The sequence below is a fragment of the Ailuropoda melanoleuca genome, chromosome 11 (assembly GCF_002007445.2).
Source record: "Ailuropoda melanoleuca isolate Jingjing chromosome 11, ASM200744v2, whole genome shotgun sequence".
NCBI lineage: Eukaryota > Metazoa > Chordata > Mammalia > Carnivora > Ursidae > Ailuropoda > Ailuropoda melanoleuca.
The window spans coordinates 43,162,675-43,182,873 of record NC_048228.1 but is presented as its reverse complement, the minus strand read 5'-3'; the positions used below and the strand labels follow the sequence as shown (position 1 = coordinate 43,182,873).

At 37.9% G+C, this 20,199-nt stretch overlaps 1 protein-coding gene across 7 annotated transcripts in view; it reads right to left on the bottom strand.

Moving 5' to 3' along the window:
* WDFY3 (WD repeat and FYVE domain containing 3) overlaps positions 1 to 20,199 on the bottom strand; it is a 264,597-nt gene that overhangs the window by 91,736 nt on the left and 152,662 nt on the right. For all 7 annotated transcript variants that reach the window (XR_004628802.1, XM_002913595.4, XM_034671586.1 and 4 more), the window contains 9 exons: positions 19,902 to 20,120; positions 15,521 to 15,702; positions 13,473 to 13,704; positions 11,542 to 11,702; positions 9,225 to 9,336; positions 7,294 to 7,484; positions 5,944 to 6,096; positions 934 to 1,007; positions 690 to 851 (listed from right to left, as the gene is read on the bottom strand). Coding sequence is in view for 6 of the 7 variants with exons in the window: in XM_002913595.4 (XP_002913641.3) it covers positions 690 to 851; positions 934 to 1,007; positions 5,944 to 6,096; positions 7,294 to 7,484; positions 9,225 to 9,336; positions 11,542 to 11,702; positions 13,473 to 13,704; positions 15,521 to 15,702; positions 19,902 to 20,120 (1,486 nt within the window). In the remaining variant the exon portion in view is untranslated. The remainder of the gene's footprint in view (positions 1 to 689; positions 852 to 933; positions 1,008 to 5,943; positions 6,097 to 7,293; positions 7,485 to 9,224; positions 9,337 to 11,541; positions 11,703 to 13,472; positions 13,705 to 15,520; positions 15,703 to 19,901; positions 20,121 to 20,199) is intronic.

Below are 20,199 nucleotides of genomic sequence, written 5' to 3'. Positions count from 1 at the left end.
AGAGATTAGTCTACTGGGAATATTCTAATCAGTCAGTGCGATTTCACTTGTGATACCTGGGGGATTATATGAAAAGTGGTCAAATTCAGTTTAAGCAATTCTCTACTTGGAAAATACTTTGGTTAGGGAGTGTTTTCCTTCCATTTTCAGTTAAGATGGGAATTACCATGTAGACACTAAAATTATTCTACAGACAATCCATAAATACACCTTAAGCCATTTCTCATTAGCAGCAAAATAATCAATTATATAAAAGGTTGAATATACAAAAACAAAACACCACCGTCTGTTTGGAGGGTAGAAAATAAATACATAAAAGAGATGACATGCCCACAATAGGGGGGGTGTGCATGTGTGCACACGCACACTTGGGCACATACACTTAATAAGTAGCAGGGCTTAGGGAAGATGAACTGAGAATTCCTATACTGAACACTTCTATGTCTAGGACAATCAGTCTTGTTGGGTTCAGTTCTACATATTTTCTTATTCACTAGTGGCAACAACTGGTTTTGCTGTATAAAGACAAGATACTAAGACATGCGTATTTTTTGTGCCTTACAAATATCTTGAATATTAACATTACGGGTATTACACAGGCATAAGAATCAATTACATTCCTCTCATTCATTTTAATCTCATTGGTACTTTTCATCAATGAACAGACAGATAACAGAAGTTTTCACTACCTGAGCAGATCATTGCTGTTGGGAAAACCTTGCAGTAAGAAGCTCAGCACATTACTAATAGCAGCAATGGTAGGTTGGGATAAAGACATATCTCGAAGAGTCAGTAGCAATTTGGGGATTAGCTGGAATTCCCTCATTAATTTGGCATTCTTTGAAGCTTCACTGTAAGAAAAAGAAGACTTTATAAAGGCAATGTTATCACCTCTTCCATTGAACAATTAACTACATAGACATTAACTAATACCTGGACTCAGTGAGCAGTTCAATAAAGTGTTCAAATAAGGAAAGATGAAGTTCATATGGTGCATGGAGCCAAACCTACAATAAAAATAAAGAATAGTGGTACATTTAGGGTTAAAAAATACCCCAAATGACTATCCAACAAACATAAATGCAGCACATAGAACTTATTTCACCTATATAATTAACTGAATATAATACAGGGGGAAGCCCTACAAAACTGCTTGTATATAAGACTTCTGGTTCTGTTTATAAAAGAATAATTGCTATGGAAATTACCCTCCTAGAGTGAACAACCAGAAAAGGAAAACGTATAGAAAACTTGTCTGGAAATCAAGGACTAAATATTATTACTGAATACAGAACACCGCATACGGAATAGAATGAATACTGAATGCTGCATCCTGAAGACAAAGACCGAGTGACTGGAATCTCATGTGGGGTCCAAAATTGGAATCAATCACTGCAGAAGAGTACACCAAACAATTTTTGGAACTTACAAAGGTCTGAGACTAGTTTGCACTCCCATAATACATGGGGAGTTGGGTAGAGGCCCTAGAAGTGAAATACCTGAGTAGCAGGGCTAAATTTGTGCTAGACTAAAGGTTACTCTAGGTCCACCCTAACAAATCTTCAAAAAGTGTGCCTCAAAAAAGATAACTGCAACACCAGAGCAAAGTTCAATACTTTTGTAAAGGAATACAACAAAATCAAGCACTTAACAATGTAAAATTTAGCATACCATCAATAATTACCAAGCATGCAAAGAAAAAGGAAAACATGATCCATAAGGAGGTGAAAAATTATTATATGTAGCCCAGAAATGACAGAAATGATAGAATTACCAGGACTTTCAAAAATCTATTAAAAATATGCTCCAGGGGCTCCTGGGTGGCTTAGGCGGTTAGGTGGCAGACCACTGATTTTGGCTCAGGTCATGGTCTCAAGAGTCCTGGGATGGAGCCCCACATCAGGCTCTGTGCTCAGCAGGGGGTCAGCTTGAGGATTTCTCTCCCTTTCCCTCTACCCCCTCAACACTCGCAGGCCTCTCTCTAAAATAAATAAATAAATCTTTAAAAAGAAAAATGCTCCGCGTGCTAAAGAATGTAACCAAAAATATGAACATGAGGAGGAGAAAGGAACCAAAGATCCAAAACGAACGTCTAAAGAGGAAAAGTAAAATATTTAAAATGAAAATGACACCGGATGGGACTAATAGCAGATTGGACACTGCAGGAAATAATTCAGTGAGCCTGACACAACAACAGAAACTATTCAAAATCAAGCATGAGAAAAGAACTAAAAAGAAATAACTAGATACAGCATCAGTGACTTGTGGGAAAATACCAAGCAATCTAACACATGTGTAACTGGAGTCCAGAAAAAGCTGGGGGAGAGCAACAGGAAAAAGAGCTGTAGAAATAATGGCTAAAAAATTTCTAATTTGATAAAAATGACAAACTCACAGATCTAGAAAAGTTAATAAGCCCCAAGCAGAAGAAACATGGAAAAGAAAATGGAGTGACTTTTTTTTTTTTAATTACTTGAGACAGTGAGAGAGCATGAGCAGGGGGAGGGGCAAAGGGAGACGGCGAAGCAGACTCCCCGCTGAGCCAGGGGCCCAATGTGGGGCCTCACATGGGACTCGATCCCAGGACCCAAAGATCATGACCTGAGCTGAAGGCAGACACTTAACCATCTGAGAAACCCAGGCGCCTCCGAGTGACTGACATCTTTAAGGCATAAAAACAATTTTAAAAAGTCAACTAGAATTCTATTCTACGCAAAAATACCCTTCAAAAGATTAAAATAACGACTTTTTCCAATCGGAGAATTTAAGGCTAGCAGACAGGCACTATGAAAAATGTTACAGAAAGTTCTTCAAGTTAGAAGAATAATATGAGATGGAAATCTGGATCTATACAAAGGAATAAAAATGGCATGAATATTATTTATATATGTGGGTAAGTGTAAAAGAATTTTTTAAATTGTCTTTCAAAGATAACTTACTATTTATGCAAAAATAATAGAGAAACTACTGTGGAGATCATAAACATATAGAAATAAAATGTTGGACAGTAATAGCACAAGGGACAGGATGGGAGAAATCGAAGTGTATCTTCACAAGGTTTTTACACTACACGTAAAGTGGTATAACATACTTTGAAGACAGACTGAATTGTTATAGATGTATCTTATAAATTCTAGAACCACCACTAAAAAGAAAACGCCTGTAATTCTATCACCATTATGCTACCTGTATCTGTCAGATGCTGTTTTAAAAATAAGGTTGAATTAAGTATTAATAGACTATTATGGTTTGCAGTAATGAGGGATGCTATATAATGACATAAAGTGAGCAAGGTAATTTAAAATGAAGCCAAAATTTGTCCAGCAACTGAATTTCTGATGTTTGTATATTAGATTTTAATCAGATACCTGAAACTAAAGATAACCCATGATTTAAAGTATCCATTTTCAGATGAAAACAAAGCCAGGCTTGATTAAGTCTCCTTAGTACTCCCATAATTCTCTCTGCATATGGTTATCTCTGTGCTTTTCACAAGCTTTTAATGGTCTATTTACTTGCTTTTCTCTTCTAATGGATTAAATGCCTTGAGGCAAGGAATCTTTTATTTTCACATCATTAGCACCTAACACAATACCTGGCTGGAAGATGCTCAATAGGTATTTACTAAAAGAATGAGACGTTTGTATATTACAATTTTGAATAGCAGGTTGAGAAATGTACACTTTATTGTGTTGGAAGAAAAATCACTGGAAGTTTTTGAATAATTAGTATGATTATGCCTTAGAAAGAATGAGGTCAAAAGATCTATGGATAGGGGCGCCTGGGTGGCTCAGTCATAAGCATCTGCCTTTGGCTCAAGGCATGATCCCAAGTCTCTGGGATCGAGCCCCACATGGGGCTCCCTTCTCCACCGGGAGCCTGCTTCTTCTTCTCCCACTCCCCCTGCTTGTGTTCCCTCTCTCACTGGCTGTCTCTTTCTCTGTCAAATAAATAAATAAAATCTTTTAAAAAAAAAAAAGATCTATAGATAGGTTGAGGAAAGGAGGAAAGAAGTGATAGTTACCGCAGTAGGTAAGAAAAGATGATTAGGGCTTGGGCTAAGATGCAAAAGTAGAAACAAGAAGGTCAACAGCAGGAAATATGGACGTACGGTCTATAGGACTTAAGACTGTTTATAAACAGGGAAAAAGAAGAAAGCTGATTTTTCAATTTCAAGCCTCAGTGACTAGGGAAATGGTGGTATTATTAATAGAAATAGAGTTAGAAGGAAGAACTAATTTGGGGAAGGATGTTACGTTCAGGTTAGGTGTTGCTGGGACATAAAAACGGAAATGTTGAGCAAGAGATCAGAACTACGTATGGAATTCAGATGTCAAGCTAGAGATTCAGGTTTGGGGCTCTACTTTGTAGAGATGAGGCTGTGGAATGGGGTAAGAACCTAAAGGAAAGAAAACAATTAAAAAAAAGACAAAGAAATTGGACACTTTTATGTAAAAATAATGAAAATTTCAGAGCCAGAAAATTACGGGGAAAGTAGTGAGAATGATATAGGAACCAGGACACTGCTGCCTGAAGGCTAGTCAGACAGTCAGGAGCTGCAAAAATGGAGAGTCAGTTAAGCATCTGCCTCCGGCTTGGGTCATGATCTCAGGGTCCTGGGATCTAGCCCTGCGTTGGGCTGCCTCCTCAGTGGGGAGCCTGCTTCTCCCGCTCCCTTTGCCCCTCCCCCCACTCCTTCTCTCTCTATCAAATAAATAAATAAAATCTTTAAAAAAAGACAAAAGAGGGAGACACTGCAGCATTTGCTCCGGAGCTGTGGGTACTGAGAACTAAATATGGGCCAGGCTGTTAATATGCTTTCAAATAAAGTTTCAGGAAAGCAATTAGGGCACACAGCTTGTTTGTCAGAGATTTAAAATAACTGATAAGAAGAGCAAGCAGAGAAAGACATTTATCATATTGTTTCTCTCATCTATGGAACATAAGAACTAGGAAGATCAGTAGGAGAAGAAAGGGATAAAGAAAGGGGGGTAATCAGAAGGGGGAATGAAGCATGAGAGACTATGGACTCTGAGAAACAAACTGAGGGCCTCAGAGGGGAGGGGGGTGGGGGAATGGGATAGACTGGTGATGGGTAGTAAGGAGGGCACGTATTGCATGGTGCACTGGGTGTTATACGCAACTAATGAATCATCGAACTTTACATCAGAAACCAGGGATGTACTGTATGGTGACTAACATAATATAATAAAAAATATTATTATAGTAAAAAAAAAGAAGAAGAAGAAGAAGAGCCTACAGTAGTTACAAGGAAGAAGAGTTGTGGCCTAGACATTACAGCCAGCAAACATTTAGTAGTAGACACCAAACTGGGTGGTAGGGATATAGACGAAGACATGATCTCTGCACATGTGAAGCCTACAGCCCCACAGGAGGGATATATACAGATATAAAGCATATAGTGTGTGTGTGTGTGTGTGTGTGTATATACAAAGCATATAGTGATAAGTACGCAAAGTACTGTGAATGGGAAGTTAATGGAGAAGGGATATGTGAGATTAAGTGGTACCTTATTATCTAAACAAAATAAATAATATTTTACCATGAGGCTACTATTAACCAAAATTTCAGGCGTAATAGCTCATATTTATGGAGGAAAAATTTCTATTAGAATTATTTGATGAAAATATGTTTGCTTCTCATAATGTCAGAGGAAGCAGCAAATTAGCTATAGTTAGATAAATGCTTTACACCATTTTACTTCTACACTACTTGTAAACTGGAATATCCTTGGGGAGAAGAAACCCCATCACTACCCTATTTTTTTGTACTTCACTAATGACATTACCAGGAGATCATAAAATTATAAAACTTAAAACACATCCTAGAGACAAAAATTGTTTAACAGTTAACTCTATCGACATACAGAGTAAGAAATAGATTCATTGACTGTATACTACCAGTCAGTGTTCATATACATACTTCAAAATCACAAAGGAGATCCTGGAAGGCAGTTGAATTTGGAATAATGGAGGTCTCATGTCCACTATCAACAGTTCCAACCAAGGAAAATGTTAGATGGAGAATGTGGCTGTTAAGGAGGGAACGTTTCTTCTTAAGCAGCATCGCCAGCAACTGAAAGAAAGCAATACCACATGCCCATTGATCAATCATCACACACACACACACACACACACACACACACACTAGAGAGCTCTACGTAAAGCAATTCCTGAGACCTTTAAGCTGATTTCTCAATTTTTATTATGACAATATAACATTAGAGAAAATCTGAAAAGCAGGGCAATCCCATCACTCTATCATTAAAATATCGTCTACATAAACCCTTTCAACTCACATGTATTTAATTTATTGTCATCATGTGCATGTATGTTTTTACTTTTACTCCACATAACATTTTATTACAAAGATTTTTCTTTTGCACCACAGTCTTCATAATTACAATCTGGAAAGGTTGAGTGATATCCTCTGGAATGGTTATATAATTATTAATCATTCTCATAATGCTGGAACATTTAGAGGGTTCGTGTACTTTCCCGCAATGTGGTAAGCAATGCCACAATAGTCATTTTGAAAGCTTTACAAAATAAAACACTTACAAAATAGTGTGATTAAATCTACAGAAAACAGTGTAGTAAACAGTTTATTTACTACCAGTGAACTACCGGCTACAGTAACAGAGGGCATTCATACTTCATCTACTCTAAAGGGATTTAATCTTGCTCCAAATACATGTTTCTCTTTTGACAAATAACGTTCTGCCTAAACCTAGTGGGTTGTGGACATATGAACACCGCCTATTTTTATTCCCAAAGGAGTTTTCAGGACTAGCAACGGCACAGGTATCACACAGTGTCTCTCATTCCTAGTCACGTATATGGGGGGGGGTGGTAGAAGATGAGTGGGTGTGGAGGGGAGAGACAAGGAAAGCCAGGAAAGCTCTGGATCCATCACCGATTTGGCAGCCTCTGGAGCAGCCGGCAATATGACCCTATTTCATTTCATTCCTATTTCCATAGAGAAAAATAATTCCAAGCTAGCAAATATATCTGAAATAACTGAAAAACTGAAATAACACAGCCTAATTCAGGAGTTTAGGAAGGGAGATCTGATGAGATAGGATACGAAGTTTGAGCCAAAATAATAAAAGTTTTTAGTTTTACTAAAAACTACTGATGTTTTGAAGTTTACTTGGGTGAAATAATTCTTCCAGAGTTTGAAAAAATATGAATAATAATGAAAATTAGAAGGCTTTTGTTGTTTTCTTTTTAATACAAAGAAAAGTGAAGGTGAAGCTTTATGGTTACAAACCTGGTAGCCCTTGATTCTTTCCATTTCTTTGCTGGCTAGTGGGTTACTCTTGACCACACAAACCAGGGCCTTGACTGCTGCATACAGCCCTTCCACATCCGAAGCCATGGCCACCAGGCCCAGGATGGCTGCTGCTCCACCAATGTACTGCAAAGTAGTGGCAACAGGCTTAGGGACAAATGTTCTTACTCCTGATTAAAAGACAGTGAAAAATAGTTAAATTCCCCATGTTAACAAGAACTGAAAAGAATCATCTTAAGAAGTACTTCATTAACTTTAAATTATACTTCAAAAAAAAAAACCCACCTCTATCCTAAAACAAAAATTCTAAAAAAAAAAAAAAATTCAAGGTAGGATGTGGAAGGTAATAAATGTTAATAGCTACACTCAGAGATGATGTGGGAGTAAAGGAGTGAGTAGAGAAGGGCTGGGGTTTGAGAGTAAGCTGCAAGGTTTTAACTGTGCCACTTTGGGCCACATAAAGGAAAAGTACAGAGGCCCTGGGAATGCATTTCTGAGATGAGTGAGAAAGCCTGACTAGGTACTGTTGAGGAATAAACTTGGAGAGGGCAACAGCACTCTAACTCTGACTTGGGGAATGGGATGTGGATTCCATCCTGAAGGACCAAGTAGTTCCAAGACAAGCCAAGCGAGGCACATCACTGGCCATTACTGAAAGCTTTTCCTAGTTCCATAGTCTGAGTACATCAGTGACCCCAGGAGAGTATCATCATGTGGAAAGAGAGGACTAGAACCAATTTCAAGTCCACTAAAAAAACTCACATGTATGTTCCCAACCTTGCTTTTAAAAAAAGGTACGTTTGAATGTTGTCTGCCTACTAATCAAGATGGAGTTTTCCAAAAATAAAACTAATAATGCATTTTATATTTCTATGTGCTTTGCAGTATTCGTAATATTTGCATATATTAGGGTACTAAATTTTGAAAAATACCCTCTAAGGTAATTAGGGCCAGCATTACTACTTTATAGATAAGAAAGTTGAAGTCCAAAGAGCTCAAATGTCTGGCATTATGCCACACAGTAACAGAACAGGAGCTAGAACCTAAATCTTTGAGCTCTTCGCTCACTGCTCTTTTTACTATACCACGTGCTGCTTTATTTTTGTAAAGGACATAAAGCAGAGCTCAGTCAGTATCTGCTGAATTGAATAAAGAAAAACTACCATGTGCATTAGCATAAAGAAAACACTTTTATCAATGCAATGTGGTTAAAGAAGAAAATCAAAGTTAAGATATGTGCATATCACTGAGACAATAAAAACTGCCAAGGACTGATAAACATGTAGGATTCTGACCAACAGAACACTAACTTTTTGTTACTCTAAATAAGAGCCGATATTAAGTACTGATTTGTACGTTAAATATATAATGGCTGGTTCTGAATTTTGGATGACATGACTGGATTATGTCTCAGGATTCTATCTCACCAAAAAAAATCAACTCTTTAAGCACACATCAGGTACAAGGCTCTGCAGAACATTCGCCAGCTTTAACTTTTACTATGTTGGATTCAATGTTTATACACCAAAGCTCTTATTTCTAGCTCATTTCCAAATAACAGACGCACTCATGGGTGCCACCACTGCTGAACCAAGCCATGCAATAACCGTGAATACTTCCAAGCCTTTACATCTATCCCTAAACACAGTGCGAAGTTTACCTTGAAATTACACAGAAGTATGCAGTCAGCACTCATCTGTGCTGACAAAAAGAAGGAAAAAGTTAATGAGATTTTCAAAAGGTTATGATTTTTAAAGTTGACTGCAGTTTGAGATTGTTACATTCATCTCTAAATATTGCAAGAACACTATGAAATATGAGTTTAAACACTTGCCCTCCTGTGAGGAAAGCGAATGCAGATTTGAAGGCAAATAAAGAAGTTTGAAACTCTGTGAGACAATCTGACTCACCTAGGTATCCAATCAGAGTAGCCCCAACTGTCCGTGCAGGTCCATTAAGATGTCCTGCTGAATTGTGTATCAATTTCACGGGAGTGGCGTTCTCATGGGAGGAAATGCCTAACTGAAGAATAGGAAAGAGAAATAAAATGTAACTACAGAAGAACAGTCTGAACATTTTGATTGGAAAAGAAAAAAAAATAGATGATTAGTAACATATCATTTCTTTCTCTCCATATCAGAATATTAAAAACATGGGCATTTTTTTTTTTTTAATGCACAAGCTCTTCCAATGGGTAGAAAGTCACAGAAAGTAAATTAAGTACAGTCTACTGAGATAACGATGGTGAATGGGGTCTCTGGAAATAGCTTCAGAGATCTTTCTGAATGAAACTCAGTCATGGTTTTAAAGTTCTTATCACTCGCTGCCTCACAGTATTTCTGATTAGTGAACAGAATATTAGCTTTACTTCATATCCAAGTAAACATCACATAAATTATTCAAGTGTTCATAGATAAAACATGCCTATAGAAACGTTAAGTTTTGCATGTGCACACACAAACACATAACGTGCTTTCAAAGCAAACACAATCTTAAGACTTTAATTCTATTGTTTCCTGTAGAACTAAATTTACCTACAGTTCATGTTCCTTTAAAGATGGTACATGTATTTACAGACATAAGACTGCACAAGAGTTGTAAATACCTACTGTCCCCAAATCCCATCCTTCCAGTTTCCTGATTTCCTCCCTTGGTCTTTGCCTCTCCTAATCAGCCAAAACAGCTTGCCAAGCTCACTGATGACTCCCACCTCGCTAGACCCCACTTTTCATCAGTCCCCGGTCCCGGTCTTTCTTGACCGGACACATTTGCCATGGTGAATCACTGATTTCTAACACATCAAACTCTTCTGGTTTTTCCTTCCGGCTGGCTGCTACTCCTCACTGTTTTCTGCTGGTTCTTTATCTCCTCAGCTCCACAGTACCGGATGTGCCAGGTCTCAGTCTGTAACCTTTCTCTATCCATATCTACACTTCGGTGAAAGCATCTAGTCTCGTGGCTTTAAATACCACCTCTGAACGTCCGTGGTTCAAACCTCTATTCTGAACTCCAGATTCATATTTCCAACGGCTTTGAGATCTCCACTGTCTAATATGCTTCTCAAATTTTTCCAAAACACAGTTCTCAGAATTCTTCCCCAAACTACTCTTCCTGAAGTTTTCTCCAAATCAGAAAAAGTGACCCTATTTTCTTCACTGTTAGAGCCAAAAACCTTGGAATTACCCTTCATTCCTTTCTTCCCCTCACGATTCACACCCAATCACCAAAAACTGCTGGCTTGATCTTCAAAATATACTTCAAATCTGATCATTTCTCATCACGGCCACTGCTATCACCCCAGTACTCACCACCATGATCACTCACATGAATTATTATAAAACTTGTCCCCCTTCAGTCTATTCAGTAGAGGTCATAGTCATCCTGGCTAACACTTCATTCGTTAGGTCTGGAACCCTATAATGCTTCCCATCTCACTTAGCTAAAGCCAATGCCTTTACCACTGCCTACAGTCTAGTCCCCATCACCTATTTGAGTTCCTCTCCTACTACCCAGGTCTTCTCTCATTTGTTCTAGCCACGCCTGCCTCTGCAGCAGGCATGGACCTTCCTCAGGGCCTTAGCACTTACACCGCTGGGACAAAATGCCCCGCACCGTGTCTGTACCCCGTTCTGCATATTCTCATGGCTTGCTGCCTCACCTCTCTCAAGTCTCCTCCAATTTCACCTTCACAGTGAGGGCTCCTCTGACCATCCTATTTAACACTATAAGCTGATTGCTTTCTCCTTCTTTGCTTCATTTTTCTGCAGAGCATTCTTCACCTTTGAACATAACCTATGATTAGGTTATTTCTTTAGTTATTATCATATGTCTCTTCCACTACAATGTAAGAAAGAGCCATAAAGGCAGGCATTTTCTCTAAATACACTGCTGTGTCCTAAACAAGATGGTACCCGGCACACAGTTATGACCTTAAGAAGAGCAATTGTTTTCTTTTGTTTTCTGCTGTTCAATTTCTTAACTGCTTATTTAAAAAAAAGAACAAATATAAATCATGCACAGAGAAGGAAATTCTCACTTTTCTAAATTAAGCTTAATATCTAATTATGTTTTGGCTTAAATCCAAAGCCAAATAAAACAAATATAAGCACTACAGGAAAGGCAGAGTTTCCAGTGACTATTCATACTTGGGTGGTACCCGTAACGACTCTCTGAAACACTGTTCCTGAGAGGACCCGCCACAGCTTCCCGGGAAATCATTCTGCTTACCTGCTTAGCCATGGCTTTGCTGTCCAACTTGTTGTAGACTTTCCGGATTCTTGCCACTGTTAGGGAAGACACGGAGAGTGCATAGAGGCCAAAGGACACCTTTTCTTCTGGTACTAATGACACAGGAGATGGGACTACACCTTCAGACTTTGCATCTTTACCTTCAAAGGAAGAATAATCCTTTTCAAAATTGTATTTCTCCTTATCCTAACACAAATTTTTTATTCTTACTGTCATTTTTAAATGGGTAAACTCAAAAACCTTTTAAAGTGGAACATGAGAGCTAAATTTAAAAACTGTTTTATTTAAATTTTCAGCTCTTCATTTCTTTTCAGAAAATAGAGAAAACCGCCTAGTCACAGACCTCTACATTCCAAGTTTTATTCTTAAAATGTGCTTTACAAATAGCATAATGTAAAGGAAAAGAGTTTCAACTGTTATCAAAGAAAAACACTTCTCCCCTTCGGATCAAAGGAGAAAGAGCATGAACATGAGTAGAATGCCTCTAAGTTTTGTAGCAGTAGGTCTCCTGCCCAGTGACAGCTCCCATTATGTGCTTCTCTATATTCTTCTAAACAACGCAGCAGAGCAGTTAAGAATACAAGTTTTGAAGCTAGATGGCTTAAGTTTGAATCCTACTTTATCACTTAAAAGATATGTGACCTCCACATCTCTGTGCCTCAGTTCCCTCATCTGTAAAATGGGGATTATAAAACCAGTACGTAAGTACCAGTGTTTTGAGGAGATGAACAAATCCATGTGAAGGGCTCAGAACAGCTCTGCCCTTCATGTGTAATAACTTACTGCACATACTGAGTGCTCAGTGTTAGCTATTATTAGATGCTATCTAAATCAAGAACACGAGTGAAAGAGGGGCGCCTGGGTGGCTCAGCTGGCTAAGCATCTGCCCTGGGTTCAGGACATGATTTCAGGGTCCTGGGATCTAGTCCCACATGAGTCTCCCTGCTCAGCGGGGAGTCTGCTTCTCCCTCTCCCCTTCCCCACCGCTTGTGCATGCTCTCAAATAAATAAATAAAATCTTAAAAAAAAAAAAAAAAAAGAACATGAGTGAAAAACAAATTACTTAGCCACAGAACTATCATCATTTAAATATACTTGTCCTAACGCTTCTGAGAACTTCGGGAGAATGAGAACAAGAGGATGGGGAACATCACTTGGAAAGAGTACTCCTACATCACTTCCTTTGACTCTAAATTTCTTTTGGGAGTAAGGATAACAAGAAGTGGACTGTAGGGGGGCGCCTGGGTGGCACAGCGGTTAAGCGTCTGCCTTTGGCTCAGGGCGTGATCCCAGCGTTGTGGGATCGAGCCCCACATCAGGCTCCTCCACTATGAGCCTGCTTCTTCCTCTTCCACTCCCCCTGCTTGTGTTCCCTCTCTCGCTGGCTGTCTCTATCTCNTATAAAAATAAATAAATAAAATCTTAAAAAAAAAAAAAAAAAAAGAAGTGGACTGTAGGAGTAAAGGGATGAGGAAAACTGATGTTACTGGTCTAACCTGAAATATATTTGTGTGTGTGTGTGTGTTTTCTGGAAACATCTTTCCTTCCCCTAACCAGAATAGATACACTTTAAGATGCTTATATACTAAGAGAAATTATAGAATGAGAAGAAGGTTGTGGTTAGACTCTTAGAGAGCATACATATCTTGGAGCCAATAAGAGAACTAGAAAATTAGTGATCAGGCATGAAGACAAAACTCAGGAAAGTATAGCACCATGAGTGGAGGAGAGCACTGGGACTAGGAGTGAGTGGTCAACAGTATCACACTGACGAAGAGTAAAGGAAAAGGCTCTTTTTGTAAGACAAACATAATGTACAACCCCATCCATACCCTATCTACAAACCCGTATATACCCTGATTCACAGATCTACACGGCAGGAGATAAGTTGTATACTTTAAGTTACTCACATGGCATACATACGGCCTGAAAGCTTCCAACATAATTTGGTCCTAGTTCATAAATGGTAGTAACATTTGATGGAGGTAAAACTTCTTCCAGAAAATGCGTGGGTCCCAGGCGCCAAACCAATGCAGCAATTTGGCGTTGGGCAGGTGGAGTGCCAACGTACGCATAGACTGTGCTGACCACAGGTGGGTTAGCAGAACCTGAGCCCCCAGGAGTACTGTGAACATAATGCAGCTGTGAAAGAAATGAAAGCAAATGTATGAGACAGAACCAAAAATCTCCCACTTTCACCAGGAAAATAACCACTTTTTGTGTATAGTTTCAGTATCCTCAGGTCATGAAGCAACTTTACAAATGTACAAAAGCAGTTGCTTTGAGAAATACGAGGGCAGGCCAAGATTCTGGGACATGAATGTGGAAGACGGAATTCTGTTATTATCCAACTCTCTGATAAATTATCTAACGTAAGAAAGGGAAACAATCAGATAGAGGGATACTGTTACTATCTGGTTGGTTGCATATCAAATTTAAGATGCTTCGATGAAATTTTTGGGTTGATATAAAAGCAGAGCTTTCCAACTACGGAATTCAAGTAGTCCTGAAATTAGCTATGTCACCTTCAATGTGAGTCTGTCAAATAAAATTATATTCATGAGAAGTGTTTTATAATGGGTCAAGTGCTCTAAAAGTGATAAAATTTAAGTTCTATTATGTAATTTATATACCCATAATCTCAATGTAAAACACATTCTCAGATTTGAAATTACATTAGTGTTTATTTACTGACGAAGTGCAAAACTATCATTCAATTCATTCATAACAAATATATAATTAGAGTATAAGAGATAATGAAGTCAAATTGTTTCTTGTGGCACAGGCAGGCTCTACTACTCGACGGTATGAAGGATGGTTTTTGGTACCACTGTCCTCGCGTCAGACTACATCTATCACTCCACAGATTACAGAACAGCTCCTGGTGACCTTAACAGTGTGAGTGTGCAGACCACCACGCAGCCTAAAGCTGGTTTCCCGGGACCGCTGATTCCTCACAGGCACGGTGATGACGACGATGTAATCAACAATAAACGTACCTCTCAATGCTAGAAGCTAAAGACATTTTTATTTTAAATAACACTAAAAATAACAAAAGAGCAACCTACTAGAGAATCCACAAGCCCATTTCAAATGCCATCATATGTACAAAACAAACAATGACTATTCCCACAGAGTACATTTTAGGGTTTATCTTCTTGAAACACAATGTCACAATAAAATATTAACGAAGGAAATGCATTCAAGGAAGCTGCCGATTTCACTGTTTTTTAAACTTTAATTCACACAAAAGGACAAATTTCGCTTTTGTTGCTTCTTTCAAGAGATAATCGCTATAAAAACGGATACTATCTTTTAGATAGCTAAAGCATTTTAACAGCTTGCTACCTGAGTTCTGTCAGAAGTAACTAGCGGCATTCATCCTGATACAAAAAAAGAACTTCTGACTCTTTACCAGTTATTTCAACTCTCTTGCCTCTCTTCTGAATACCATGTATCTATATCTACAGGACTATTTATACACTCATTCATTCAGCAAACAGTAATGGAACACCTACTATTATTATCAGGGACTAATTTGGGCGATCTGAAAACAGATTTGGATGAATGAAAACAATTCCACCTCCAAAGGAATACAGAGTCTACTGGAATGCATAAGAACGATGAAGTGATGGCAAAACAGTGTGCTCACAGGTTATTTAGGCATCCCTCAGCTGGCTTTTCTGTTGTGAAAAATCACTGAGCCAACTGGCTCATGCGCTGACATATTCACTAACTTCTTTAGTACTATGTAAGCCCTTCTTTCCCTTCCTCTCTAATCAAGTGATATGAATTATCCAGCCACATGACTCTCAAACATATTGTTCAAATGGGTAACAAAGGTCAATTTGAAATTGAGACGGCAATTTAAAATATACCCCTGCAAACACACACACCCACCCCTAAACTTTCCCGTAAAGTAGAGCAGGTTAAGAGTTACAAGCACATGCATGCTTACCTTCACGGTGTTAACAAGCTGTCCATCAATATAGAGGGCTGCAGTACTGTTTTTCAGCATGCCTTTGCTCATCACCAAAACCAGATGATGCCACTGACCCTCAACTATAAGTTCTCCACAACGAAAGCGGGCACAGCATGGAAGAATCTCATAAAAAGAGGATTCTTCACTAAAATCATCAACTAAATAAAGAGGGGAAAGAAAAAACTCAACATCCTCATTCTAACAATTATTCATATCTAGATCTTGACTTTATGTTAAATAATAATGGTGATGATATAAATGAAAAGGCCCTATTCGTTCTACAACTTTCTCTGTAGCAAGACGTAAAACCTGGAATGTGTTTTGCTTTCTTCTGCTCAATATGTAATCAAATAAAGTTATAATAGCTGATGAAATACAAAATAAATAGACGATAGAGTTAAAAAGACAACAAAAACAGGCTAGTTGGTTATTATGTCATGATCTGTTATGAAAGGTCTTTCGAAATTCTCCTTTGCCATGCATTTGATTACAGCATTGGTCAGAAAATTAAAAATTTTACTCTTGCTATATGCTCTGCTCAATGACACAAAGAGCCAACGATCTGTTCTCAGTTTGTGGTTGCACTGCCCTGACCCCTGTCTGATGATAACTGGTAGTAAGGAGGTGACTGATGGAGTGGAAAGGTTTGTTATATGAGTTTCAGGCGCACAACAGAGTGAGAGTCAACAATTCTATACATTACTCAGTGCTCATGATAAATGTACTCTTAATTCCCTTCACCTATTTCACCCATCCCCCCACCCATCTCTCCTCTGGTTACCATCTGTTAGTTCTCTATAGTTAAGAGTCTCTTCTTGGTTTGTCTCTCCTCTTCCCCCTTTGCTTCTTTTGTTTCTTAAATTCCACATACGAACGACATCATATGGTATTTGTCTTTCTGACTGACTCATTTCACTCAGCATAATGCCATACATATATACATACATACATACACCCACACCACCTCTTCTTTACCCATTCATCTAGTGATGGACACTTGGGTTGCTTCCATATCTTGGCTATTGTAAATAATGCTGCAATAAACACAGGGGTGCATGTATCTTTTTGAACTAATGTTTTTGTGTTCTTTTCATAAATAACTTAGTAGTGAAATTATGGGTCATATGATAATTTTAAGTTTTTTGAGGGAACTGTATACTGTTTTCCACAGTGGCTACATGGAAAGGTATTTTTTGATTCAAGTTTCCTGCTTCACCAGACAACTCTGATTACTTTCTAACATTCTGCAATCACTTCCTGACTCCCATCTGGCTTCTCTCTGCTACCCAGTATGTTGCCTGATCATACTAGGAAATAATGGGTCAATATTAATTCAATCTTAATGTTAAGCTAACTAAAAATTAATTTAACTCTTCTAAACATTCAAGAAGGGGTGGGATAACAGTGTATATATCCAGATGTTAAAAATTCATTCCTCCACCCACCTACCCCCCAAAAACTTTTTAAAAGAGTTGATCTGTAACCATGTAACTTAAAGCAGACCCACCGTTTTTCACGATAGGCACATACAAGTAAATACACTACAAGTTAAATGTTTAAATTATATGGGGGTGCCTGCGTGGCTCAGCCGTTAAGCGTCTGCCTTCAGCTCAGGTCACGATCCCAGGGTCCTGGGATCGACCCCGCATCGGGCTCCCTGCTCAGCGGGAAGCCTGCTTCTCCCTCTCACACTCCCCTAGCTTGTGTTCCCTCTCTCACTGTCTCTGTCAAATAAATAAATAAAATCTTAAAAAAAAAAAAAGGTTTAAATTATATGAAGAAAGAATTACAAATAAAATACTAGTTTTTACTTTCGGAATCTTAAAGTATCAGCATGCACTGAAATGCCAAGATTATACTTTAAAATGATAATACAAAATATACATCCATTGATAAGTTAAAAAAGGCAGAATCTTTTTTTTCCCACTTTCATCTTTTTTTTTTATTTTAATGTTTTTTTATTATATTATGTTAGTCACCATACAGTACATCCCTGGTTTCTGATGTAAAGTTCGATGATTCATTAGTTGCGTATAACACCCAGTGCACCATGCAATACGTGCCCTCCTTACTACCCATCACCAGTCTATCCCATTCCCCCACCCCCCTCCCCTCTGAGGCCCTCAGTTTGCTTCTCATAGTCCATAGTCTCTCATGCTCCATTCCCCCTTCTGATTACCCCCCTTAAAAAAGGCAGAATCTTATCAATTGGTGACCTAATATAGGAAAAGAATTGAAGAAACTACGTGAAAAGCAGAGTCAAACAGTTTTGAAAGGTCTAGTGTATGGACCAAAGGATGTGAAAGAAAAGATCAAAAGTATGGGCGAAACTAAGAACTCTTCCCTTTCCCTTTCCTGTGAACAGACTGAATCTTCTCCAGACTGCAGAAGATTTTACTTATAAAAATTTTCTGAGAGTTTCACGTTCTGACTCAGGCTGAGACTAAGCCATATCCAGCATTCAGTGGTATGTCAGAATATCTTGGTGAGCCAACTGGTTTCGGACAACTCTTAATTACCTACGCATCTTAATGGGCTACAGCTATTGAGAGGCTGGCTCCTGTAGTAGTAATACCATCTATACATAATGTATCTCTTACTGTAAATTCTAGTGATATATGGACTACAGCAGTCTTGCAAATTACATTTCATGAAAATAGGAAATATTTTCCTTAATGAAATATCCTAGATCCATTCCTTAAACGTTTCCATTAAATTCTATCCTTTCTTCCAAATTCTCCATTATTATTCACTTTTCTCATTATTTTCCTTTCAAGTCAACCATTTATTTTCCTTTTCTTATTCATTCATTCACTCACTCATACATTCACTCATTCGTTCAGTCTATTTACATTGTATTTCAAGTGTTTTACGTGGCAGGGCTGCCCAGATTACCAAGGTAACTGTTGTGTGTGCGAAAATATAGGTCTACTTCTATTTTTGTCTAGACAAAGACAAAAACAAAGAATTTAAATCTTGGAAGTCCAGGTCAGTGATTTAAAAAAAAGAATAATATCTATGACAGTGGGCATAAGAGGAAGGGAAGACTCAAGAAATAAGAAGGAAGCATAATTCTGTAAGACTTAGTGAAAGGGGTGGTATAAGGTAGATTCGAGGTTTGTGGCTCAGCTAACTGGTGGTGGGGGTCATTTATCAAGACAGGAAAATAGAGATGCAAGTTTTATAAAGAAGAAACATTACAGTTTGAGTTGTTTACAGAAAGACTATTCATATAAAGATGTTTAATTTGCATTTAAAATATGAGGAGAAAGCATGGAACACAAAAAAATAAAAAATTTGTAATTCTGGAATCCCTGGGATTAAAAGGGACTGTTTAATAAAGATAGACTCCCCTCCCTCACAAAGAGAAACTTGAATACAAAGACTAAAGATGAAACCCTGGATGGAGAAGATAGCTGTTGAGGGAAGTTGTAAAAGAGAGGTCAGAGATGTAGGGCAAGAACGAAAGAGTGGGTCTCCTAAATGGCAAGACTGAAGACAGGTTCGATTAGGAGGAAAACATCACAACAGGATCAAACAGAGTATCCTAGTAAGAATTTTAAAGCAGTCATACTATATTGATGCCTACTCTGTGCTAGTCATAAAAAATACTAAGAAAAGAGGCCTTACTATCTAATTGAGCTAACATTCAAATTAATATTTGAATACCAAGCATACGTGAAGCAATACATGGTATTATTTGGTCAAAAGATAAATTTAGAAGATGATAAAAAGAGGTGTATTTATATTACAAATGCTTATATTCAGAGCAAAGAACATTCAGTAAACTGAGATTTATATTTTATGTTATTCACATCATTTGGGAAGATCTGCATGAATGTCTTGTGTTTGAAGTTCTACTGGATAGCAATATAACATTACGGCATGTTGGAGAGAATTAGGAAATTAGGATTATTAAATGGTATGTATTAAGCCTTGAAGGTAAGTGATGGATAAAGTAATTAAAATGTTATTGTGTCTAGCACAGAGTGGCGCATATGGTAGGCAGGTGCTCAATGAATATTCATTAGTTAAGCAGAATTCATGGCCAATGAAAATCCTTACTAAAATATATCAAACAAGCAATCTGCTTTCCTAGCAAAAGCTGTGATTTCTTGGCAAGTAGAGACAAAACCTTATTTTAGGAACTCTTTCCATTGTTTTCTATCTAAGTCTCTTTTGAAAGTGCCTTAAAATTCACTGGTAAACAATATTCAATGTTTTATATAACCTGTTCTATTCTATAATAATTTAAATTGGAAAAGAATTACCAGCTGGACCTTAAAGATGAATATTATAATGAAATTTAATACTTTTAATTATCACAAGAAGCAAAAAGAAACAGACAGATACTGACCATAGTTTTGGAGTAGTTCCTCTTTGGTGGAAACAATCAGAGATCGGTCTTTCGCTGACAGAACGATGGCAAGGCACACGTAATGCTGCTCAGAAGAATTTGCTCGGCGCACGACAGTAAGAAGTCTGACAGGGTGGTTATTTGGAGGAGAACTAAAATGTTCAATACAGAACCAGCTAGAGTAGCTTAAGCCAGATGGAGGAGGGAAGAATCTTTCACCTAAAATAAAAATAGAAAAGTAACAATGAAAGAGTTTGTATTGATTCATACTTATATTTTAAAAAGAAGGTAATAAACA